Below are 23,065 nucleotides of genomic sequence, written 5' to 3' on the forward strand. Positions count from 1 at the left end.
AATATCATAATTGTTTTTAGGGCCAACAAAATCATCAGCATCAATGTGTTAGGTCCAACCAAATGAACATCATCATTGTCTGGGTTCATTCATCCTTCTTCAATGAACAAGCTTTGTTCATTGAGATTAAACGACAGATCCAGGTTCCAGGTTTTTCACATTATCTGATACGTTAACAAATTCCATCTGACTAGCAAACATCTCCGATACGCCGGTACACCGGAATTCGGTGACCCCATCGATTTAACAAGACCATGGTCATCGGACCATGAGCGAGCCAAAGAATTCAATAAAATGTCATACTCGAGGAGTCCGTCCCTCTGGTATCAGAGGAGATCCGATACGCAACCGAATATTCTTGCAATTTAAATAAAACCCACAAGAAGATCGCGCTGCACGAATACATCCCCATTAATCCGATGAAATTTTTCGGTAAAACATCTTTTTCCGTCACGTTTCAGAAACTGAAGTCAGCCATGACACCGACCGCCGTGCAAAACGGCGACAAAATTGAAACAACGATCACGCAGCATTTCGCGTATCTGCATGGCGTTCTACAGAATATGGAAAGAAAAATGATTGATTCGTTGAATCATCAACGGGACTCGTGGAATGACAATATCGACGAGATTACGACGCAGCTGAAAGAACATGAAGAGCGTCTGCAAACTGCATTTATTGTAAGCACATAATTTATCATGGTCTACTTGAATCTCACCGAGGAATTTTTTCAAACAATTTTCTGTATTATATTTAAATACATTTGAAGCGAGTTCGATCAAGAAATAAAATTGTTCTTCATCAAACGATGGAATACGAACAAAATTATTGTATATACAGTCAAACCTGTTCTCGTGCAGTAGATAGGGACCGCAGAAAAAAATATTCACGAACTTCATAAATAGCTTCTTCTCCAAAAAAGAAAAAAAATTGTTTCGAAAATATCTCGTTAACTATTAGGTTTAGGACATATGAAGGTCAACACTTTTATACTCAGAATTTGATACTCTATCGACCTATGGTATAAAAAATAGGACATTCCATTTTAAAAAATCAAGGTGACCTTCAAATGTCCTCCACCATTCCACCCAGAAGAAAACAATTAATACTACGTAATGTAGCCCGTCATACCAAACAACTTTTGCAGGAACACTTTTTTAATAACGACAACGTCTTCCGAGATATACTGCTGATCTGATCTGATATTCATTTTATAATGTAGAATTATTATTATTAAATTAATATGAAAATTTATATATCTAATATTATTTGAGGGATTAGTATATCGCATAAAAACAAATCGCACAAAAACAGGTTTGACCGTATATGTCTTTTAATTAGCTCTTCAATCTGAATTGTTCGGGAAATAATTTGATCATTTTTCCGTGATGATTTTTACACGTAAAAATGGCTCGAAAGTGGAACCGAAAATGACCGAGGAGTAATTCGAGGGAAATTAGGTGACACCAGCAATTTCGTACGTGTCATAAAACGTTGAAAATTTAAAATCTTCCCCCGGCAGGCTACAGTCCGGTGTCCATGACAAGGGAGGTTGCACATTTTCATAATGAAATTATTATGAACAGGCAACAGTCATTGAAATGAGCTGACGCGACACGAGGAAAGTCTTCCCTTGACGGCTAATTTTAATACAGTTTTCGTGCCTCGATTTTCAAAGGTTTCAATTAAAACGCGTGTATCACGATGTCGCCCATCAAATTGCATTTTCGCCTACGGCAAAGAGTAATTCACCTGACATTAAATATAAAAAGATGTATTGTTGCATTAATTTCAAAACGAAACCAGAAGACATCAAAATAGGGTAAACTGTACAATGATTGGCACCTTATTATCCTATTGTGATTAGCCCCTTCAATGTACAATGATTGGCAGTGCCAACAATTGATAAGAAATACATCATAATTCGTAGGAAAAAGGCACTAATTTTGAGTCCGGTAAAGTATAGTTTACCCCCAGGAATTCTTAATATTTACCTTTTAATCAAAAGTGCCAATAACTACTGCAGTGCCAGCAATAGTACAGTTTACCCTATACAAGGTGAGGCTCCAGAAACAGGCCACCTAAATAACTCGGCTGCTATTGATGTTAGGAAGAAATGTATCAGATAGAACTTGCTTGGTTTCGAGGGGGCATTAATCTGATGTTAGTAGCTTATTTGTAGGTGGACGCGTAAAGGACATATGAAGGTCAACTTCATTTTTCTAAATGGAATATGGTATTTTTTAATACATCAATAGATGCAGCTGGATATTCTTTATAAAAAGGTACCAACCTATGTATGTCGAAGAGTTATTTAAATTGAAATATCTCCTGAACTATTAACTTTTCGACATACATAGGTCCGTACTTTTTTATAAAGAATGTCCAGCTGCATCGATTGATGTATTAAAAAATACCTCATTCCATTAAAAAAAATGAAGTTGACCTTCATATGTCCTTTACGCGTCCACCTACAAAAAAGCTACTAACATCAGATTAATGCCCCCTCGAAACCAAGCAAGTTCCATCTGATGCATTTCTTCCTAATACCAATAGCAGTCGAGTTAAGGTAGGCGCACACTAGACCGCACCGCGATTGCACGCCAACCACCCGCTTTCGCTGTTTTGACTTCCGTACATGTAGTTCATAGTTCTATGTTTTACATCACGCGTGGGCAAATTTTTGCTCGATCGGAGGCATTTTCAAGGGATACCACCACTTCTCCCGGCCGCGCGTCTCGCTCCCCGTGGCGGCCGTAGTGCCGTATCCCTTGAAAATGTCTTCGATCGATCAAAAATTTGCCCATGCGTGACGTAAAACATAGAACTCTGAACTACATATACGAAAATCAAAACAGCGGAAGCGGGTGGTCGGCGTGCAGTCGCGGTGCGGTCTAGTGTGCGCCTACCTTTATTCGGGTGGCCTGTTTCTGGCGCCTCACCCTGTATAGATCGAGTGATCAGAGTTGGGCAAAATTTTTATTTGAATAAAATTTTTGCCCAACTCTGCGAGTGATAAAGATTGTTTATAATCGCTTGAACTACTTCGACAGGTAATCGGCTCGGTGGAAGACAATTTGGATAAAATCGACATCCAACGTGTGATAAAGAAGTTGAGGAAGGTTGTCGACATTCCGTGTCATCTGTTAACAACTTCGGAACCATCGGAGGATGCGATAAGGTATGGTGACAATCATTGATAAATTAAGGACACTGCATAGAAACACGATCTATTCAGAGCATCGAATGTTATTCCTGCGAAACCACTGAAACAGAACGCTGCGCTCGGTGTTCGCGGTTTTAAAAAACAAAAGTGAGAGACAGAGTGGAAAAGGGAAACACATTTCGAAGCGGCTTTATAACGCAACCGTAGCGCATTTCACTTTAATTAATTACTCTTACACCCTTCTCTTTCTCTCTCTTCTCTCTCTCTCTCGCTCGCTCGCTCTCTTTCTCTCTCCCATCTCTCGCTCATTCACTTTTCGTTTGGACATCTGTAAGCTGCTTACGGATATAAACGATGAGGATTTGTCTGACTCTGTACCATCGTCGGTGCCGAGGAAAATAAATTGTTCAATACGCGCCGGCAGATTTTGATTTATCAAAAGCTTTAGTTTCGACTCCGTTCCCCGCGAATTCACCGGAACCTTTCGAACGCCATTTCGACTTTTTCCCCAATCACTATAACGCGGAGACCGGCGGAACTTTTCAATACTCGGACCGATCAATGTTTTTTTAATTGTATTATCGCAAAACTTGCCGATTCACCTTTCCGATGAATGGGAAACATTGTACGTCGATTCTATTCTACGTTACGTTTTTTCAGAAGTTGGAAGCTGTAGTTTATCGAATAACGTGTGAATTAAATTTCAAATACCTTTCGGATGCATTGCACATTCTGATGGATCTGCGCTTCCATCTTGAGTTGCTTCTGAACAGAATTTCACTTACATGCAATCGGTGTCCGTTTAAATGGAATTTCCCGTCCATTTACGTTTCCAGTTTCACTTCCAAAATTCCACTTGCGATGCAGGAGTGTATTCCATTGTGGTTCCTGGCTGTTCCATTCGGAATTTTATCGTCCAAGCTGGAATTAAAAGGGATCACGGTGTATAGTTTACTCTTTATCGGTACCCTAAACTTTACAGGCCGCTGTATTTACTTGAATTATTCGGGGACCCGTGGGCTCTTGAATTATTCAAACAGCGTCTTTCCTCGAAAATTTCTGCGAACAGAGAAAATGGTACTTTTTGCATTTGTCTACGAAAATGTATGAACAAAAGTCCTGGAGAATGTTCGAAATCTTCGAAGTCTATCACACAAATATATATGCACTACCGTGCAAAAAAGCACCCGGCCATATTTAATATGATAGCGTGAAAAAATCAAATAAGAACACGGGTTACATGCAAAAATAAAGAAGGCATTTTTTAAAACTTTTTTATTTGATTATAAACAATCAGGTCGTTTGGTACAGTTAGAAAAAAGTTATTAGTTTTTAAAAAGTGTACGAATACTTTGTACATCCACTGTATATGTGTTATTGCGGATTATCCACTATATTTACTTGAAATGCAATAAATCAATCATTGTACAATACAATACAATTTCTACGTAAGGATATTGTTTGTCATTTGTATCTTGTAATTATACTGGGTGCTTCTTTCTTCTGCACGGCAGTGTAAGTAAAAGTCGAAGTCTATCATACAAAAATACATAAATAATTTAAGCGTGTTTTCATGAATCGGTCCGAGGCGTTGATGTTTGAAATTTCAACTTAAAAATTGGTTTTCAGGTTCGACGTGGACGAGAGTATCGTCGATACGATGCAAAAGCACTGTGCCGTACACATACCAACGGTCTCGAGTTTCAGTTTGCAACGAACGGAATTGTTACCGGACGATTACGAAATGGAACCGATTATGGAGAACATCAGCATTCCAAGTAAAATGAATTTTCTTAGCAGCGATTAGAAACTTGGTCGAAATATCCGATATTACCGAAAGCCGGTCAATTATGCAAACACGTAACATTAATTTTTCTATTCGCAGGAGGCAAGGACAAATCGTCCACAGGAACGTCTGTTGTGACACTGCCTTCACGAAAGGACGACAATAACCAACTCTGTACGTAACTACTAATTTAGTAATGTGCTAGGAGCCTCGATCAATTATTAATTACTAGATTGTGGATCTTTATGCAATTATGGCCGCAGAAAATGTTCAAAAAATTCTGGAATAGAAAACTCGACTGATTCACTACGATCATTTATTAGAAAATAATTCCAAGATATATTATAATAGAATAGAATATAATAGAAAATATAGAATTTCTATAGAATAGAAAAATTACAAATTCCATAAACATATCCGCAGTCTATTAATCACATTCCCTAGATTTGTATGAACACGTAATTTGTTTCGTCAGTAAAATGTTCAATTTTTCGCCATTACCATAGAAAGGTATTCAACTGTCTCTAGCTGTATTAATTTCAAAGAAATACTGATAGCAATGTCGACAGGCATCCAGCAAATACAGTATTAACAATAACTATAATACGAGGGAAAGATATATGTTTAATATATTTTTCCACGACAGAGTTTTAACAAAATTCTGAAAATAGGATAGCGGCGCCATCCGTGGGCAATGCTTAGAAGCTGAACACAATGATAGGTTATCAGCGACATAGGCAAGTGGACACACTTGGGCGCGGAGATAACGTGGAACTAACAGTGATCTGAAATACCAACATCGCTAAAAGTTCCGCTACTAACGAGATACTAGTCGGTGATTCCCCGCTCTCTATCTATTTAATTAAATAGAACCAGAGAATATATAAAAGTGCTCACGCCCGGGGTGAACCAGCTTAAATAATATATTTTGTTCTGAAGAAAGATGATATTGGAAAAGGAAGGGCATGGATCACCGCGACAATTATTAATAAATTTATTATTTCTAGCTGTTTAATGTTTATAACAATTCCTCTTGCCAACGATGTCGACGAGCACTCCCTTGACCACCTCCCTTTCTAATTTCTCCGTAAAAATACGCGATAGAACTCGAGATACAGAATAATTTAATCAGATCGATTCTTGGAACATTTATGTATACAAAAATAATGTATAAAAATTTTATTTCCAGGGTCATCCAAGATGGTTCGTGTCACTCACGTGGTCGATCCGTCCTGCTTTTACGTTCAGCTAATGCAAAACCGAAATGAAATATTAGAATTGCAAGAAGGACTGAAAACATTAGAGGACGCTCCGTTGGTTGAAGCGTCGGAAGTGAAAATCAGTATGAAAATCAAATTATTCTCTAATTTTTCGTTGTCTATATTCGATTTGGGAAATCCAACTGTTTCTCGTTTAAAATGAATTCTTTAAGATTTTTAATATTGTTTCACAGATGGTCTGTACGCTGTACAATCTGCCAAGGACCGTGTCTGGTATCGTGGGCGTGTTGTTAATCAAAATACTGCTAATAACGACAAAACATACACAGTTTTCTTCATCGACTACGGTAAACAAGAGGAGAACGTACCATTGACAAAAATGAGAAACATTGGAGCGAGGTTTGCGACGTTACCTGTGATGGTATATAGATGCTCGTTATATGATATCGTCCCAAATGGTGGCCATTGGGATACCAATGCCATCGAGGCTTTCAAGAAGCTCTTGACCACGTAAGCATTATAATCCTCGAGAACTACGAACCATTCCGCAACGATTTTATTAATTTTACGTATGAGTATGTGTAAGTACATAATTTTAACAAAATTTCCATTCGAACAGACACGACATGGTGTCGATGAACATCGCAAAAGTGAACGGAGACACGTTCTACGTTGACATATGTGCTGCATCTTATAAAGGTAGTGGCATGGTGTCCGCAAAAGAGTCCCTGACATTCATGAAACATGCCACCTGCGTCTCTACGAACAAGCTAATGGTAAATATCCGAACTACTTATATAAATTAGACTCCGGATTTTAAGCATTTATAACAAAAATGAGCGAGTGCAATTTAAAATAGTGAAAATATTAAGAGACGTAAAGAGTATGAATATATTGTTTTCACCACATTGAAATTATTAATGAAGAATGTGTTCCTTGCGCCGTGGTACCGCAAAGCAGCATCATGGCGATGAGCGGCACATTTTCAGACATTTTCTGCCTGTAAAAGCGGGTCTCGATGACCAAAGTTTTCATTTGTCGCACGACTACGAACAAATCGACATCCTCGTCACTTCCGTGTAACTCAGCTTACAAATATAAATTTATATTTAGCTGCTACGTCTTGCAATTGATGCACAAACTTTTCATTTCGCATAAACAATCCGGAGTTTACTTGTAATCATTCTTCGCTCTACACTGCAAGACAGCAGTATTAATTTTTCCTGCTCGCAGAGAATGAACCCTTATTCGACGAGAACGTATTACAAAGAAACTTTGGATACAGATAATTACGTGCATTGCGATATTCTGTTCGTTGAATCACCCAGTTGCATATACGTTAAAAAGGTAAGTCAATTGCATTTTCGTCAATCATGTAATTTTGAATTTAACAGACGTGTGTGATTATTTATTGACAGAGAAACGCACAGAGAACACATTTTAACAACCTACCTCGCGAGATGAAGGAGGCTTACGAAGACACGGAGTCTGACAACTATATAACGGCACCATACAAAGGTAACGTGTGCGAGATGAATGGTTTGCTTTTCAATATTCTCGAAGAATCAATGGACGTCGATCTGTCCACAGATTTACCATGCGCAGCGCGCGACGCCGATGGCAATTGGCACAGGGGTACAATATGCGATGTCACCGAGAACACGGTGAAAGTCTTCTTCGTCGACTTAGGATACTCGCTGATATTGAGTTACGATAGCATAAGAACCCTTTCGAAGAATTTCCTAAGTATCAAGACCCAGGTTAGAATTCCTCAACAGATTATTCGTTCGATTTACAGTTCGAATCATTATTGCGTTTACTTTCATGACTTGTATGTTAGCGTGTTAACGCGATAGCGGCAACGCAGTTTTGGGAAGGACAACCAAACACATGTTTGGTTCCTTCACATAATTATGGCAAGGTATTTATGGGTCTCTCAGGTATCGGTAATGAACCATTGACTGTGTATTGAAAGCGAGACCTTTAGAAAAAGGCAAGCGACCCGACGTCGTATTGCTAAATAATAACAACACATGGTTCTGAAGGATCTGGCCACGGAGTGGGGAAGGCTATGCCTTTTGGTAAGAGGACTGTGAGGAACCGCACGGCACTTACCCCAGAACTATGGGACAAATAACATCGTTTTTCAAACGTGTTTCTAACATGTATTAGGTTGTCCCAAAAGTTTCTTCCGGAATGTGATCCTTTAATATTGCTAAATAAATATTAGGTTGTCCCAAAAGTTGGTTTTCCATGCATGCACATAATGCAAATTCATATTAAGTAGTACTAAAATATTAACATAAAGATTATCGTATTGTTTGTATTTATTTAGCGACATTAAAGGAACACATTCCGGAAGAAACTTTTGGGACAACCTAATATTTCATGATTTTATAAATTATAAATTGATTTTGTAAATCGAGTAGATGAAATTCAAAATTGTTTGGAGAATTTTAAAGATTCAACGTGTCGATATATACGATTTTTCTTTTCGTCAGGCTATAAAAGTTTCGTTGAGAAACATCAAACCGCACAACGGAAGCAAGGACCAGTGGGGACTGGCCACAGTTGAATACCTAAAAAAACTCCTGAAAACATCGATGCCTGTTAAAGTTATAGCTTTCGAAAGAATTGGAGATACGCACGTCGCGTGTGTACAAACAACACACGAAGGCGACATCTCTCAGTTGCTGATCAAACATAAACTCGCGATGAGCACGAAGATAAAGTAAATATTCGTACGCCGTACACTTACACGATATGTGATTCTAATATTTTTAACATACAGTGACTCCCACTAATATTCGGACACTCTTAAAAACACCGTAACTTTTCAAATATTGGACTATGCGATTTGAACTTTATTGGAAAGCTAGAGCAATTAGTTTACTACAGGATGTGAAAAGAAATTTTTTCAAAAATTGCATTTGTCCGGAATTGTAGAGGAAATACTAAATGTTGCATTTTACAACTTTTATGCGGGTCTATATTGAAATTTTGAGAAATATGTTTTGTAAAAATCGGTTGATGCAGGGAAAAATGACGGTCATTGAAAGATGTAAGAATTCTTAGATTTACTGCTGTTATAGGCCGAAAAATCGTGAAAATCTGCAATTTTTACCATCTTTAAACGCTTGTAGCTCATTGCAACGTCGACCGATTTTGACGAAATTTTCAGGATATGTTTAATTGAAACAGATCTACAAAACGTATTTTTTAAATTTTCACTATAGGCCCACATAAAAAAGTTGTAAGATGGATCTTTTAGTATTTTCTCTCCGATTCCGACTAATTGCAATTTTCGAAAAAATTTCTTTTCACATCCTGTAGTGAACTAAGTGCTCTAGCTTCCGAAAAAAGTTTGAATCGTATAGTCCAATATTAAAAAGATTATCGCGTTTTTTAGAGCGTCCGAATATTAATAGGAGTCACTGTAAGATTATCCTCGGTATTTAATGAGCCACATTTGATTATTTCCCGCAACAGTTCAAATACGAATAAACTATGGAATTCGAACAAAAAGTGGAAAAGAAAGCGAGTACCAAGTTCCGCAGAGGTTCCGATACGAACGAGTACGCTGGAGGTCCCAGAACAGTTGAGGGAAATGTCGAAATCATTCAGCGGACCGAACGAGATGGACACAAATGCTAGGAAGGAAAAGGAGGATCCTTTTAAAGTGGAAGTTATAGTGAAACAAGTGGAATCACCGGATTGCATTTATGTTTCCGATGCTATGTGCGAGTATAGCGACATTGAAAAAATGATAAAACAGATGCAACAATTTTACGGTAGATATCGTTCCGCGGAGAAGGTTTGGAAGGAGGGTGCGGTGTGCGCGGTGTTCCTGTCGAGCTGCAATATGTACTATCGGGGTACAATTGTTGAAATGAAAGAGAACGACCAAGCAGTGGTGTTTTTATACGACCTGGGTCTCGAGGAGACAGTACCACTGACAGATTTACAGTCGCTGTATCTACCGTTCTTCAAGGTACCGGCTTACGGTTTTAAAATCAAATTGGCTGGCATACTGCCTTGCGGAGGATCAGCGAAATGGCCGTCGTTGTCCTGCGAGAAGCTCAAGGAAATCACCATTGACAATTGCAATTGCAAATTTTATATATCGAAGCTGGTAAGCATTTTTATATCACGCAGGGTGGTCCACCGAAATATCTCCTTAGTTCTGCAATGTAATTGAAACTTCGATTTTTGAAACTTGGAAGATGACGAGTAGACTGTGGATGTTTATGCAATTTTCAAGAAAATGGCATGAAATAAAATACTGTTTTTAATGGAAACAGCCTTTGTAGGTCCGAAACGAATAAAAATCTTACTAAGTTATATTGTATGTTAGCGTGTTAATGCGATAGCGGCAACGCAGTTTTGGGAAGGACAACCGAACACATGTTTGGTTCCTTCACATAATTATGACAAGGTATTTATGGGTCTCTCAGGTATCGGTAATGAACCATTGACTGTGTATTGAAAGCGAGACCTTTAGAAAAAGGCAAGCGACCCGACGTCGTATTGCTAAATAATAACAACACATGGTTCTGAAGGATCTGGCCACGGATTGGGGAAGGCTATGCCTTTTGGTAAGAGGACTGTGAGGAACCGCACGGCACTTACCCCAGAACTATGGGACAAATAACATCGTTTTTCAAACGTGTTTCTAACATGTAGTATTTTTTGAAAATGTTCAGAAGCCATAAATGCATAGAGATCCGCAGTCTAGTGACGAGAATCGAAGTTTAAAAGTAAATAGTAGAAAAGTAATAAATTGTTAGAAGATTAAACGAAATATTTGCTTTATATTATTGCGCAAAATCTTTCCTCACCACGCAGGAAGAGGACGATATAACAGAATCCGCAATCCCAGTTGAGCTATGGATAAAACAGAACAAAGTGGACGGACCTCTGTTTCCAACCAGAGTAGAAATCAATTCTGTGAACAGAATGCTCGTCGAGAAAGGCGTTGCATTGCCTATCAAAGAGTACGTAAAACTCTTCTGCTCATAATTTGTGATTTCTTTTTTGTGTTTCAAACTTATTCACTTTTTTAAATCGTTAGGTACGCGAAGAAACGTGACAAGATCCTGGCTATCGAATTGAAGGCGCAATTGACGAAGAAATTAGAGAGATTGACGAAAACGAAAGCGAACGTGGAGTGGTTTAGAATCGGGAGTTCCCCTAATAAAACGAATGCTGAACCGTTTCTGAATGCGTCGTATCTGAATGTCACTGATTCCAGTTCCTCAAGCACGGAAGAATGCAACACGGAGGACGAATTTGATAACATTCCATCGTTGCCCAAATTAACAGCATGGTTGCCAGCTAAGAGTATACCAGACGACAAATTTATCGCTATGCCTACGTATTTGGACCATGACGGATATTTATATTTACATTCTACCGAACAAAGTACGTACGCTTTAATGATTATTGCATTTCTTGAATAGCGTGACAAATTTGAATTTCCTTCAAGAACTCTGGATAACTAATTTCTTAATTTTAACTTGAAAGTTAAACATTTTTTCCAAACTAGAATAATTCCATTCTACGCTCCTCAAAAGAATTAAGGGATCACTTGTGCAAACCCGAAAAATTGCTCCCGCTTTACGTGATCATAACTCCGTCAAAAATTGCCGTGTCGATATCGTTAAACAACGGTTTGAAAGCCTGAAACCTCTAGCTTCAGATGCTCTGTTTCAAATTGTTACTATGTTGGTTTTTTACAAAGTTATAGCGAGATGAAGACAACATTGATTGTTAACAAAAATTTTGTGCAACTTTGGAACATCACACGGGGAGTAACAAATCTTTTTGATAAATCGCGTTAATATGATTTGGAAGGGCTATCTTTCCTGTGTAAATTGTGTGGTTGTTGAATATTGTGCGATTTTTTTTATTCGAGTTATTCAACATTGAAGTAAATATGGGCTCTTTTTAACTTTAACTGGCTCCAGAAAACGAAAAAATTATCGTAGAATCTTGTGCACAAAAGCAATAGAAAGAGCGTTTCTTTCTCCTCAAGGCACTCCTTTTGTTTTTTCAATTTCATTAACATTTCGATATACCAGGTGTTTCTGAAAATATGCTTAAAAAAAATGCACGATTTCCATTTTTCCTGTAACTCGCTATATCTCAGTCAGATTGAAGCAGAGATTCTGCCGATTCGATTGAGTACCTCGTGAACTCGCTGCGACAATTTTTTTACCTATTAACGATATCGATACGGCAATTTTTGACGGAGTTATGATCGCGTAAAGTGGGAGCAATTTTTCGGGTTCGCACAAGTGATCCCTTAATTCTTTTGAGGAGTATATATTAGTTTGTTTCTTTGTATGAATATAAAATCGATATAATACCTCAATCCAATTGATTCGATATCAACATGTTTAAAAATCTAAACAATATGTTAACTCTGGATAAAACTAATTTCTTAATTTTAACATATATTATTTCTTAGGTGCAGGAATTCTCGCAAATATCGAACAGAAACTAGAGAAATTGTATAAAAATTGTAATCTAGAATCGTGCGATACTGTTTGGTCCGTGGGAGACATGTGCATTGCTCAGTATCATGATAATAAGAAATGGTATCGAGGAAAGGTTGTGAACATCTTGGAGAACGATGTAGTCGAAGTACAAACATTTTATTATTCCATTCGGGTGTATAGCAATCCTCTCGCTCACTCTGTTTAATACTACGAACGCTATATGTTTCAGGTGGAATTTGTAGATTATGGCAATGTCGAGAAGTGTCCAGTCGGAACATTGAAAAAACAAGTGGTGTTGGAAAATATTCCCGTGCAAAGTACCAAATGCTTAATTTACAGATTGATACCGGTAACATATTATTTATCGTAGAAACATTGAAAACGAAGATGTTCTTTTGTCATTTAACATTTTTTCTGATAGGACAATGACACCGGCAAGTGGACAACGCTCGAATTAGACAAAATACATAGTCTTCTTATCGATAAGAAGTGTATAGTGAACGTCTTGGATAGAACTGATGCGTTTTACGTCGTGAGTAATGAAAATATAAAAAGATCTGTTACACACGTTGAAAATTCAATTTCATCGAAATCGATCGATTGGTTGACAAGTGTTGTATAGGTTTAAAATCCTTTCAGATTTCCGTAACTATAGTCGTGTCGGAGGATACGGCGACAGATCTGATTTCATTTCTGACCAGAAGTTGCGGTTTCAAAATTAAACCAGCAGAGTCGGATGTATCTGACGTAGCCTTTGAGACGATGATTGCTTCGGATGAAGAATCGGAAGAGAAAGTAGACATCGTGGAAGAAACTTCGGATAAAGTTATCAGTGGATTTTCCACGGTGCTGCAAAAGACGTTTGAGGTGGATTCTAGCATCACTACAACCGACGTTGAAAATTTATCTTGGTCGAAAGGAAAGCAAAGTTTCATTGCGTCTACCCCTTACGTTGTGTCCGATGAGACTCTCTTAATCAGTTTCGATGTGATCATTCTGCCACAAGATGTTGAGTACATTGAAATCGAACTGACCTGTAGCATAACCGCTATAAGTTTTTATGTACAGTTGAGGGAGAACGCGCACCTGCCGGTACGTAAAACAATTCAATTGATTTGCAATCCGAATGGATATGTTACGGTTCTCCTTTTTTCTTAGATCTTGAACCAATGCTACAATCAGTATAAACGAATCATGGAAGATTTGCAGGAGAACGCCTCGAAGCAACCGATGATCACGACTATTGCGCCTGGTAAGTGTTAGTTGTTATCATACATGTTGTGACTAACTTAGCGCAAGAATTTAGATTTAATTATAATTTTGCTAATAGATTTCGTTCCAAATGAAATATATTGTAGTCCATGCGAAATTGGGGGGAGGGTTAAGTCATCATTTAGCCGGTTTAGAATTTCTTTAAAAATTACAGGCCTCCGAAGTTTAAAAAAAAACGGGCCTCGCTTACGAATTTTTATCTCGGGAACTGTTTGTCCGATTAAGCTGTGCTTTTTCTTGTTTTATTCAGAAAGGATTGGGCTATCACAAAATAATTTTTTTAACCTCGATAATTGACTTTATAATGTCGAGAAATGTAAACAAATTCTTTTCTTTTTCAGAAACTGTACATTTACGCGTTAAAATAATTTTAATTTGATTCACAGATACTCCCTGCTGCGCAAAATTTGAAGACAATGTCTGGTACAGATGTTTGATAATGGATACCAGCCCTGTTGATGATTCCGACGATGTTGAAGTGAAGTTACTGTTCGTGGACTACGGCAACAATGAGTACAGAAGAATTAATCCTCAAAAGTAAGTAGCATTTAGCTCCTCTTAGGTCTTAGGCTCGTTCGATATTACTAACCTGATTATATTTTGTTTTATTTGCACGAAAGGTCTGAATTATATTCCCTGAAGAAAGACTGGTTAGATCTACCAGCTGTAGCGACGAAATGCAAAATATGGAACGTAGAGCTTTCCCCCTCGGCTCGGAATACAAACGTTATTTTACCGCATATAGAAAAAATGTATAACAAGCCTGTGATAGCTACTGTTAAGGTAAGTGTACTGCATTGTCCACGAATAATTTCAGAGTTCTAAGTATTGAAGATGTTATAAAATCTTTTTAGGAAATCGATGAAGAGTTTACGAGTCTCGTATTGTACAAGGACAAAGATTGCAAAGAACTTCTGTATAGTTCGATTATCGACAAAGGCTGGTTCATAGTTGCACCAGAAGGAAAGGATGAACATTCTACAAGCGAATAGTTCATTTTTATAACGTACATCACGATACATTTATACGAGATAATTAATCCCTGATTTATGTTTATCGATTGTCGTGTTACGAAATTTTTCGTTTGTAATTCGAGACGCTGAATATGGAAGTCTCCAAAAATTTATTCACCACATATGCTGGTCTTTATACAGTACAGATTCGGATAAACTTAAAAATTCCTAAAAACGAAGACTTTAGCGTTGCGTACTTTTAGCGATTTGCTCCTTAAGCACTAAAATACTTTGTCTTTGTTCGGGCGGTAACATGGCTATTTGTTCGTCTGATAATTGCAACACTTGCATTATCAGAGCAGCCTGCAAGAAAATTGTTTGATTACTTTAAGTTCTTTCTTACGATATACTTTATAGACTACGTAATATTTTATGTATTTTTATATGAAAACAGTAAATTAATAATTAATAGATTCACGCGTACCTTTTCTTGATCCGATGCTCCGCTGGGTATATTTCCTCCCGAAGGCATTCCTGCCATGAGTCTCGATGTTGCGGTTGCAGTGGAAGTTGTAAGCGCAGTTACAGGCACAGCTGCATTCGTTGCGCCAACGTTTGCAGGTTGAACAGCGGGTGCAGCAACTGGTCTAGGTACCACTGGCGGAGCAACTGGCACTGGCGCTGCAAAATTAAAAAATGAAAAGCAATACTATCGATACGAATGATACAAAACATTCTACGAAAGAAAAACATTCTACGCTTAATATTTCTACGCAACTTTCAATAACCGTTTCAGATCTTCTGAAAATTTTGCTACTTATTTACTAAACATTTCCAAACATTTCTAAAGTGACTTAAATTAATCTGGAGACTTACGATTTGCTTTGGTAATCCTAGGATCGATAGGCATCCTGGGGTCTCGAGGATCCCTCGGATCCCTACCGAATCGATCTGTTCTCGGATCACGGCAGAAGCTGAAAGCACAAACGATTTTAAAGAACTCCTAAACATAAAACTCGGAAATTATCTAATGTAATGATGAAACCTCTCAACTCCTTCGACAGGAAGAGCGCTGTAAAACACAGTGTACTTTTTAATTATAATATTACCGTCGACTAGTTAACGCTACGGAAATGGTACTTACTTATCTGCGATGTTAAACGTTGCCAGTCCTCTAGGATCCGCTGCAGCTGCTACAGGTGGAGGTGCGGTAACAGGTGCTGGAGGCACTTGCGGTCCTCGTAGATCTTGATCCATTCTAGCCAAACGTGGATCCATTTGTCTGTCCAATGTTCGTAGATCAACGTCTTGCCCTGTAATAAATCGATCGATAAATATAACGCTGTCCAAAAATACAGTGAGATCAAATATTAATACATCATGAATGTTTAAACATGTTTAAGCAATCGTTAAAGATGGAGAGAAAAATAAGGGTTTATAGGAGTTTTTTTCTTATTTTTAATCTTGTAATCAATAGACGGCGGATCTTTAAGGAAAATAAAATTTTTATACATCAAATGCAGGCTGCAGGAGCTAAGTGAAAATTTATTTTCTTCATTAATGATTTTTATATGTTAAAAATAGTATATCAGCATCGTTAAACTCTTTTTCCTGTTTTGAATTACACCTACTCATTTTTCTCATAAATGCATAAAATCCGCAGTCTAGTAATCAAAATCAAAAGATCATTGCTACATATCCTTACCAGCAAATATCGGTGCCGGAGGATTGGTAACCGGTGCTGGTCTCGCAGGAGCCCACGGTTCCTCTATTCTTGGTACGATAGGATGCACGGCAGGCTTGTCGGTAGGCGTTAACACACTTGGAATTGGATTTGCTTTATGCAACATATTCACCGCTGTATGAGGATCTACTATCCTCATGACAACCTGCGCTTGTAGCAAGGCGTACGCCAGTTGAGGATTCTGCAGCAGCATCTGCCTCGCCTCGTTCGGATTGTTTTGCACGCACAGTTTCATCTGTTTCATAAGCTCGAACATTTGCTCCGGCGGCAATGATGCCACAGCTTTGCTGATGGCTTCCGGAGCTTTGTCAGCTTGCACTGCCTCCCCGTACGGATTCTCCGTGTTCTGTCCTTGCAGAAGACTCTGCATTTCCATCCGACTTTTCTCTGTGCAAGCATTGTCCACGCGTAACGTCCTTCCTCCAATCTCGTAACCGTTCAAGTTCCGCATAGCACTGAGCGCTGTCTCTTGGTCCTTGTACTCGCAGAAACCATAGCCTTTGGGTTTGCCGGTTTCTCGATCGAATACCAATCTGTTTGAACAAGGATTAAGCTTAATGTACGTTGCTGGAGAAAGAGTAAATTGTACAGAATTGTGCCCATAATTATGGAACTGGTCTAACATTTCTTGTTACCAGATGTATTTCAAGCTCGCTAGCTACTGTCATAAAGCTGCGACAGCTACACACTGCCGAATAATGCAAATTAAACCACATAAATGTAAAAATAGAACTTTTCAGGGCGAATGCAGCCTACATTGATCTTTTATCTAGCGTATTCTGCACCCTTGCAAACCTGGAAACAAGTTTACCCCCTTAACGTATTCCCCGTTGCTGGGAAGGACCTAGCGCTACATACACTGTACACTCATAAAATAGTAAATAAACAATTCCAACAGGACTGTCAAACGAAGAACAGTTTCAATAAAGAGTGACGCAGAAAAGAGACATACTTGAAAGACAGCACCGGTCCAACCTCGCTGAAAATATCCTTTAAATTCTCCTCGGTGGCTTCGTACGGGATATTCCCGACTAGAACAGCAAATCAGACGCGTTTGGAGGTTACATGTTATTATAAAGCGAGATCTCTAAATGATTAATAATCGAGTAACAAACAATTATTTCTTACCGAAAACACTGCGCATAGACTTGTCCATCAGCGACTGATCGGAAATAGTTGAATTGCTCATTTTTCCGATTTATTTGCTTTTGTTTACAATTCGAAATTCAAATACACCTACTCGATTCCCGTCATAGGAACATCATGCGCAATCAAGCGAAACTCACAATCAGTTCCGTTCACATCCGTTGACACAGGCACCGACGAGATAACAGCACCGAGATAGAATCACGTCTGTGGCCGGAGGCACGGACTACTTTACCTCGTCTGCGGTAGAGTCGGTCTTGCAGATCGTGCGACACAAAACCATCGACGAGATATAGGAATTGGCAGTCTTTAATAGTATCTCGTCGGTGGCGTGGGCACCGACGAGACTGCCAGCCTCTGTGTTATTCCGCGGGACCAGTAAGTGGGCGCGAGTGGGCGCGGGGATAACGTGAAAGTTACAGTGATCTGATATACCACATCGCTAAAAGTTCTAAATAGTGCCAAAATAGTGCCAAAATAGTGCCAAAACATCGTCTGAAATATGGCGGAGAATGTAACATTTAATAATAATCGATATGGTTTCGTGATAATTCGCATTCTCACCGATACATCGCGACGAGAATCTCCTCAGTGGTCTTCTTTACCGACAAAATGCTGTCGTTGGCCTTCTGTTTCTCTGGATGGAGCCAGAATATATCCTAGAGGGCGTAAGAAACACCGAAAAATTCGGGCTTGCCAACTCCCATAAGGCTGGCAGTCTTTAATAGTATCTCGTCGGTGGCGTGGGCACCGACCAGATGCCAGCCTTATGGGAGTTCGTGTCACTCGAATATTTCGGTGATCTCTTACGCCCGCTAAGATATATTCTGACTGGAGTGAGAAACAGAAGGCCATCGACATGATCTCGTCGGTGCAGAAAGCTACTGAGGAGATTCTCGTCGGTGAGAAGGCAAATCGTCACGGAACCATATTGATCATCATGAATTGTTACTCTGTACCGAGCAAATATTTCAGACGATGTTGGTTTCAATATTAAAAGCAAAACTCAAGGACAAAGAATTCCTAGAAATATATTATTGAAGCATAATTTTTTAGGAAAATCAACAATTCCTATTTCAAATTGTATACGAGACACCTCATGCAGTTTGTAATTTCAAAACATTTCATAAACGAGAATTATTACCTTTCACTTTTTTATACATAAATGTTCCAAGAATCGATCTGGACAGAAATATTTTGAAAAGACTTTACTTTTTTGAATAAATTAATGCGTGCGAACGTTCATGGTTTAAAAGTTATTCTATATTTCGAGTTTTAGTGTCTATTTTTACGAAAAATTTAGATGGCAAGGTGGTCAAGGGAGTGCTCGTTAACATCGTTAGAAAAAGGAATTGTTATAAACATTAAACAGCCAGATATAATAAATTTATCTGTGAATTGTGTCGAATAAATTAATGCGTGCGAATGTTATGGTTTAAAAGTTATTACGTATCACGAAAACTATTAGCCACTCTGACTAAAAAATTAGGTGGTCAGATAGCCAAAGGATTGCTTGTGGACATCGCTGTCAAATAGAATTGTTATAAACATTAACCAGCTGGAAATAATAAATTTTTCAATAATTGTCACGGTGATCGACATCGATCGATATTCGGCGGAGTGGGGGGCGCCGCTCGAGCTCGGCAGATCGGCGAGTGCTCACCGGTGGTCAGTCAGTCGGGGCGGGGGAGGCGGCGTGAACGGATGTGCTGCGGGACCAGGAGCGCCAGGAGAACCGGGGGGACCAGAGGTGGACCAGAGGTGGACTAAAGGTCATCTACAGTTACCCTGGCCTGGCTTCAACTGTCAATTCAAGGATCAACGGTAAGTTTGATTACTAATATTTTTCAAAACTTCCTTTGTCTTTTTAAACTCGTCCTTCATACTTTTGAAATTTTTATCGAGACTTTCAATGAAGACTATTGAGTCTTCTTCAAATTTATCAATTTTATTCTTTATAAAAATTACATTTTGAGCGTCCCACTCGTATGCAGGATTATAATTGCTCTTGTGAGCTGCTTCGTTGGTTGTTTTCGCACTCGTGTACGGAGTTATAGTTATTCTCTTAAGATAAGAGTACTTGTCCACGTCGTTGGCAAAAGGAATTATTATAAACATTAATTATGTGGCTAGAATTAATAAATGTCTCATGGCATTATCTTCTATATAATAAACATCAAGTTTGAATAAATTAATGCGTGCGAATGTTCATGGTTTAAAAGTTATTCTATATTCCGAGTTTTAGTGTCTATTTTTACGAAAAATTTAGATGGCAAGGTGGTCAAGGGAGTGCTTGTTAACATCGTTAGAAAAAGGAATTGTTATAAACATTAAACAGCCAGATATAATAAATTTATCTGTGAATTGTGTCGAATAAATTAATGCGTGCGAATGTTATGGTTTAAAAGTTATTACGTATCACGAAAACTATTAGCCACTGTGACTAAAAAATTAGGTGGTCAGATAGCCAAAGGATTGCTTGTGGACATCGCTGTCAAATAGAATTGTTATAAACATTAACCAGCTGGAAATAATAAATTTTTCAATAATTGTCACGGCGATCGACATCGATCGATATTCGGCGGAGTGGGGGGCGCCGCTCGAGCTCGGCAGACCGGCGAGAGCTCACCGGTGGTCAGTCAGTCGGGGCGGGGGAAGCGGGGTGAGCGGACGTGCTGCGGGACCAGGAGCGCCAGGAGAACCGGAGGGACCCTAGGTGGACCAGAGGTGGACTAGAGGTCATCTACAGTTACCCTGGCCTACCTTCAACTGTCAATTCAAGGAACAACGGTAAGTTTGATTACTAATATTTTTCAAAACTTCCTTTGTCTTTTTAAACTCGTCCTTCATACTTTTGAAATTTTTATCGAGACTTTCAATGAAGACTATTGAGTCTTCTTCAAATTTATCAATTTTATTCTTTATAAAAATTACATTTTGAGCGTCCCACTCGTATGCAGGATTATAATTGCTCTTGTGAGCTGCTTCGTTGGTTGTTTTCGCACTCGTGTACGGAGTTATAGTTATTCTCTTAAGATAAGAGTACTTGTCCACGTCGTTGGCAAAAGGAATTATTATAAACATTAATTATGTGGCTAGAATTAATAAATGTCTCATGGCATTATCTTCTATATAATAAAAATCAAGTTTGAATAAATTAATGCGTGCGAATGTTCATGGTTTAAAAGTTATTCTATATTTCGAGTTTTAGTGTCTATTTTTACGAAAAATTTAGATGGCAAGGTGGTCAAGGGAGTGCTCGTTAACATCGTTAGAAAAAGGAATTGTTATAAACATTAAACAGCCAGATATAATAAATTTATCTGTGAATTGTGTCGAATAAATTAATGCGTGCGAATGTTATGGTTTAAAAGTTATTACGTATCACGAAAACTATTAGCCACTTTGACTAAAAAATTAGGTGGTCGGATAGCCAAGGGATTGCTTGTGGACATCGCTGTCAAATAGAATTGTTATAAACATTAACCAGCTGGAAATAATAAATTTTTCAATAATTGTCACGGCGATCGACATCGATCGATATTCGGCGGAGTGGGGGGCGCCGCTCGAGCTCGGCAGACCGGCGAGAGCTCACCGGTGGTCAGTCAGTCGGGGCGGGGGAAGCGGGGTGAGCGGACGTGCTGCGGGACCAGGAGCGCCAGGACAACCGGAGGGACCCTAGGTGGACCAGAGGTGGACTAGAGGTCATCTACAGTTACCCTGGCCTACCTTCAACTGTCAATTCAAGGAACAACGGTAAGTTTGATTACTAATATTTTTCAAAACTTCCTTTGTCTTTTTAAACTCGTCCTTCATACTTTTGAAATTTTTATCGAGACTTTCAATGAAGACTATTGAGTCTTCTTCAAATTTATCAATTTTATTCTTTATAAAAATTACATTTTGAGCGTCCCACTCGTATGCAGGATTATAATTGCTCTTGTGAGCTGCTTCGTTGGTTGTTTTCGCACTCGTGTACGGAGTTATAGTTATTCTCTTAAGATAAGAGTACTTGTCCACGTCGTTGGCAAAAGGAATTATTATAAACATTAATTATGTGGCTAGAATTAATAAATGTCTCATGGCATTATCTTCTATATAATAAAAATCAAGTTTGAATAAATTAATGCGTGCGAATGTTCATGGTTTAAAAGTTATTCTATATTTCGAGTTTTAGTGTCTATTTTTACGAAAAATTTAGATGGCAAGGTGGTCAAGGGAGTGCTCGTTAACATCGTTAGAAAAAGGAATTGTTATAAACATTAAACAGCCAGATATAATAAATTTATCTGTGAATTGTATCGAATAAATTAATGCGTGCGAATGTTATGGTTTAAAAGTTATTACGTATCACGAAAACTATTAGCCACTTTGACTAAAAAATTAGGTGGTCGGATAGCCAAGGGATTGCTTGTGGACATCGCTGTCAAATAGAATTGTTGTAAACATTAACCAGCTGGAAATAATAAATTTTTCAATAATTGTCACGGTGATCGACATCGATCGATATTCGGCGGAGTGGGGGGCGCCGCTCGAGCTCGGCAGATCGGCGAGTGCTCACCGGTGGTCAGTCAGTCGGGGCGGGGGAGGCGGCGTGAACGGATGTGCTGCGGGACCAGGAGCGCCAGGAGAACCGGGGGGACCAGAGGTGGACCAGAGGTGGACTAAAGGTCATCTACAGTTACCCTGGCCTGGCTTCAACTGTCAATTCAAGGATCAACGGTAAGTTTGATTACTAATATTTTTCAAAACTTCCTTTGTCTTTTTAAACTCGTCCTTCATACTTTTGAAATTTTTATCGAGACTTTCAATGAAGACTATTGAGTCTTCTTCAAATTTATCAATTTTATTCTTTATAAAAATTACATTTTGAGCGTCCCACTCGTATGCAGGATTATAATTGCTCTTGTGAGCTGCTTCGTTGGTTGTTTTCGCACTCGTGTACGGAGTTATAGTTATTCTCTTAAGATAAGAGTACTTGTCCACGTCGTTGGCAAAAGGAATTATTATAAACATTAATTATGTGGCTAGAATTAATAAATGTCTCATGGCATTATCTTCTATATAATAAAAATCAAGTTTGAATAAATTAATGCGTGCGAATGTTCATGGTTTAAAAGTTATTCTATATTCCGAGTTTTAGTGTCTATTTTTACGAAAAATTTAGATGGCAAGGTGGTCAAGGGAGTGCTTGTTAACATCGTTAGAAAAAGGAATTGTTATAAACATTAAACAGCCAGATATAATAAATTTATCTGTGAATTGTGTCGAATAAATT

At 38.5% G+C, this 23,065-nt stretch overlaps 2 protein-coding genes across 8 annotated transcripts in view; one reads left to right on the forward strand and one right to left on the reverse strand.

The window, feature by feature from the left end:
• Positions 1–15,370, forward strand: part of Qin (tudor domain-containing protein qin) — a 257,551-nt gene extending 242,181 nt beyond the window's left edge. For all 4 annotated transcript variants that reach the window (XM_076431335.1, XM_076431336.1, XM_076431337.1 and 1 more), the window contains 22 exons: positions 462–680; positions 3,054–3,181; positions 4,796–4,944; positions 5,052–5,126; positions 6,142–6,294; positions 6,406–6,682; positions 6,792–6,948; positions 7,406–7,519; positions 7,591–7,690; positions 7,763–7,932; positions 8,674–8,903; positions 9,662–10,304; positions 11,018–11,166; positions 11,244–11,593; positions 12,642–12,817; positions 12,902–13,021; positions 13,094–13,204; positions 13,312–13,764; positions 13,831–13,924; positions 14,331–14,481; positions 14,565–14,727; positions 14,799–15,370. In XM_076431335.1, coding sequence (XP_076287450.1) covers positions 462–680; positions 3,054–3,181; positions 4,796–4,944; positions 5,052–5,126; positions 6,142–6,294; positions 6,406–6,682; positions 6,792–6,948; positions 7,406–7,519; positions 7,591–7,690; positions 7,763–7,932; positions 8,674–8,903; positions 9,662–10,304; positions 11,018–11,166; positions 11,244–11,593; positions 12,642–12,817; positions 12,902–13,021; positions 13,094–13,204; positions 13,312–13,764; positions 13,831–13,924; positions 14,331–14,481; positions 14,565–14,727; positions 14,799–14,936 — 4,320 coding nt within the window. In that variant the 3' untranslated portion in view covers positions 14,937–15,370. The remainder of the gene's footprint in view (positions 1–461; positions 681–3,053; positions 3,182–4,795; positions 4,945–5,051; positions 5,127–6,141; positions 6,295–6,405; positions 6,683–6,791; positions 6,949–7,405; positions 7,520–7,590; positions 7,691–7,762; positions 7,933–8,673; positions 8,904–9,661; positions 10,305–11,017; positions 11,167–11,243; positions 11,594–12,641; positions 12,818–12,901; positions 13,022–13,093; positions 13,205–13,311; positions 13,765–13,830; positions 13,925–14,330; positions 14,482–14,564; positions 14,728–14,798) is intronic.
• Cstf64 (cleavage stimulation factor subunit 2 CstF64) lies at positions 15,049–17,953 on the reverse strand. 4 transcript variants are annotated; one of them, XM_076431365.1, is made up of 9 exons: positions 17,770–17,810; positions 17,594–17,672; positions 17,265–17,436; positions 16,603–17,174; positions 16,042–16,210; positions 15,943–15,969; positions 15,774–15,871; positions 15,382–15,578; positions 15,049–15,260 (listed from the first exon to the last, which is right to left on the reverse strand). In XM_076431365.1, exons 4-9 carry the CDS (start codon positions 17,090–17,092, stop codon positions 15,141–15,143), a joined length of 1,101 nt encoding a protein of 366 aa, XP_076287480.1. In that variant the 5' UTR covers positions 17,093–17,174; positions 17,265–17,436; positions 17,594–17,672; positions 17,770–17,810; the 3' UTR covers positions 15,049–15,140. The 4 variants fall into 4 exon arrangements, with proteins under 4 accessions (XP_076287480.1, XP_076287478.1, XP_076287481.1 ...); XM_076431363.1 differs by lacking the exon at positions 17,265–17,436 and having other exon boundaries at positions 17,770–17,953; XM_076431366.1 differs by lacking the exon at positions 17,770–17,810 and having other exon boundaries at positions 17,265–17,329; positions 17,594–17,669.
• Positions 17,954–23,065: the final 5,112 nt, after the last annotated feature.

The sequence above is a fragment of the Lasioglossum baleicum genome, chromosome 10, assembly GCF_051020765.1.
Source record: "Lasioglossum baleicum chromosome 10, iyLasBale1, whole genome shotgun sequence".
Taxonomy (NCBI): domain Eukaryota; kingdom Metazoa; phylum Arthropoda; class Insecta; order Hymenoptera; family Halictidae; genus Lasioglossum; species Lasioglossum baleicum.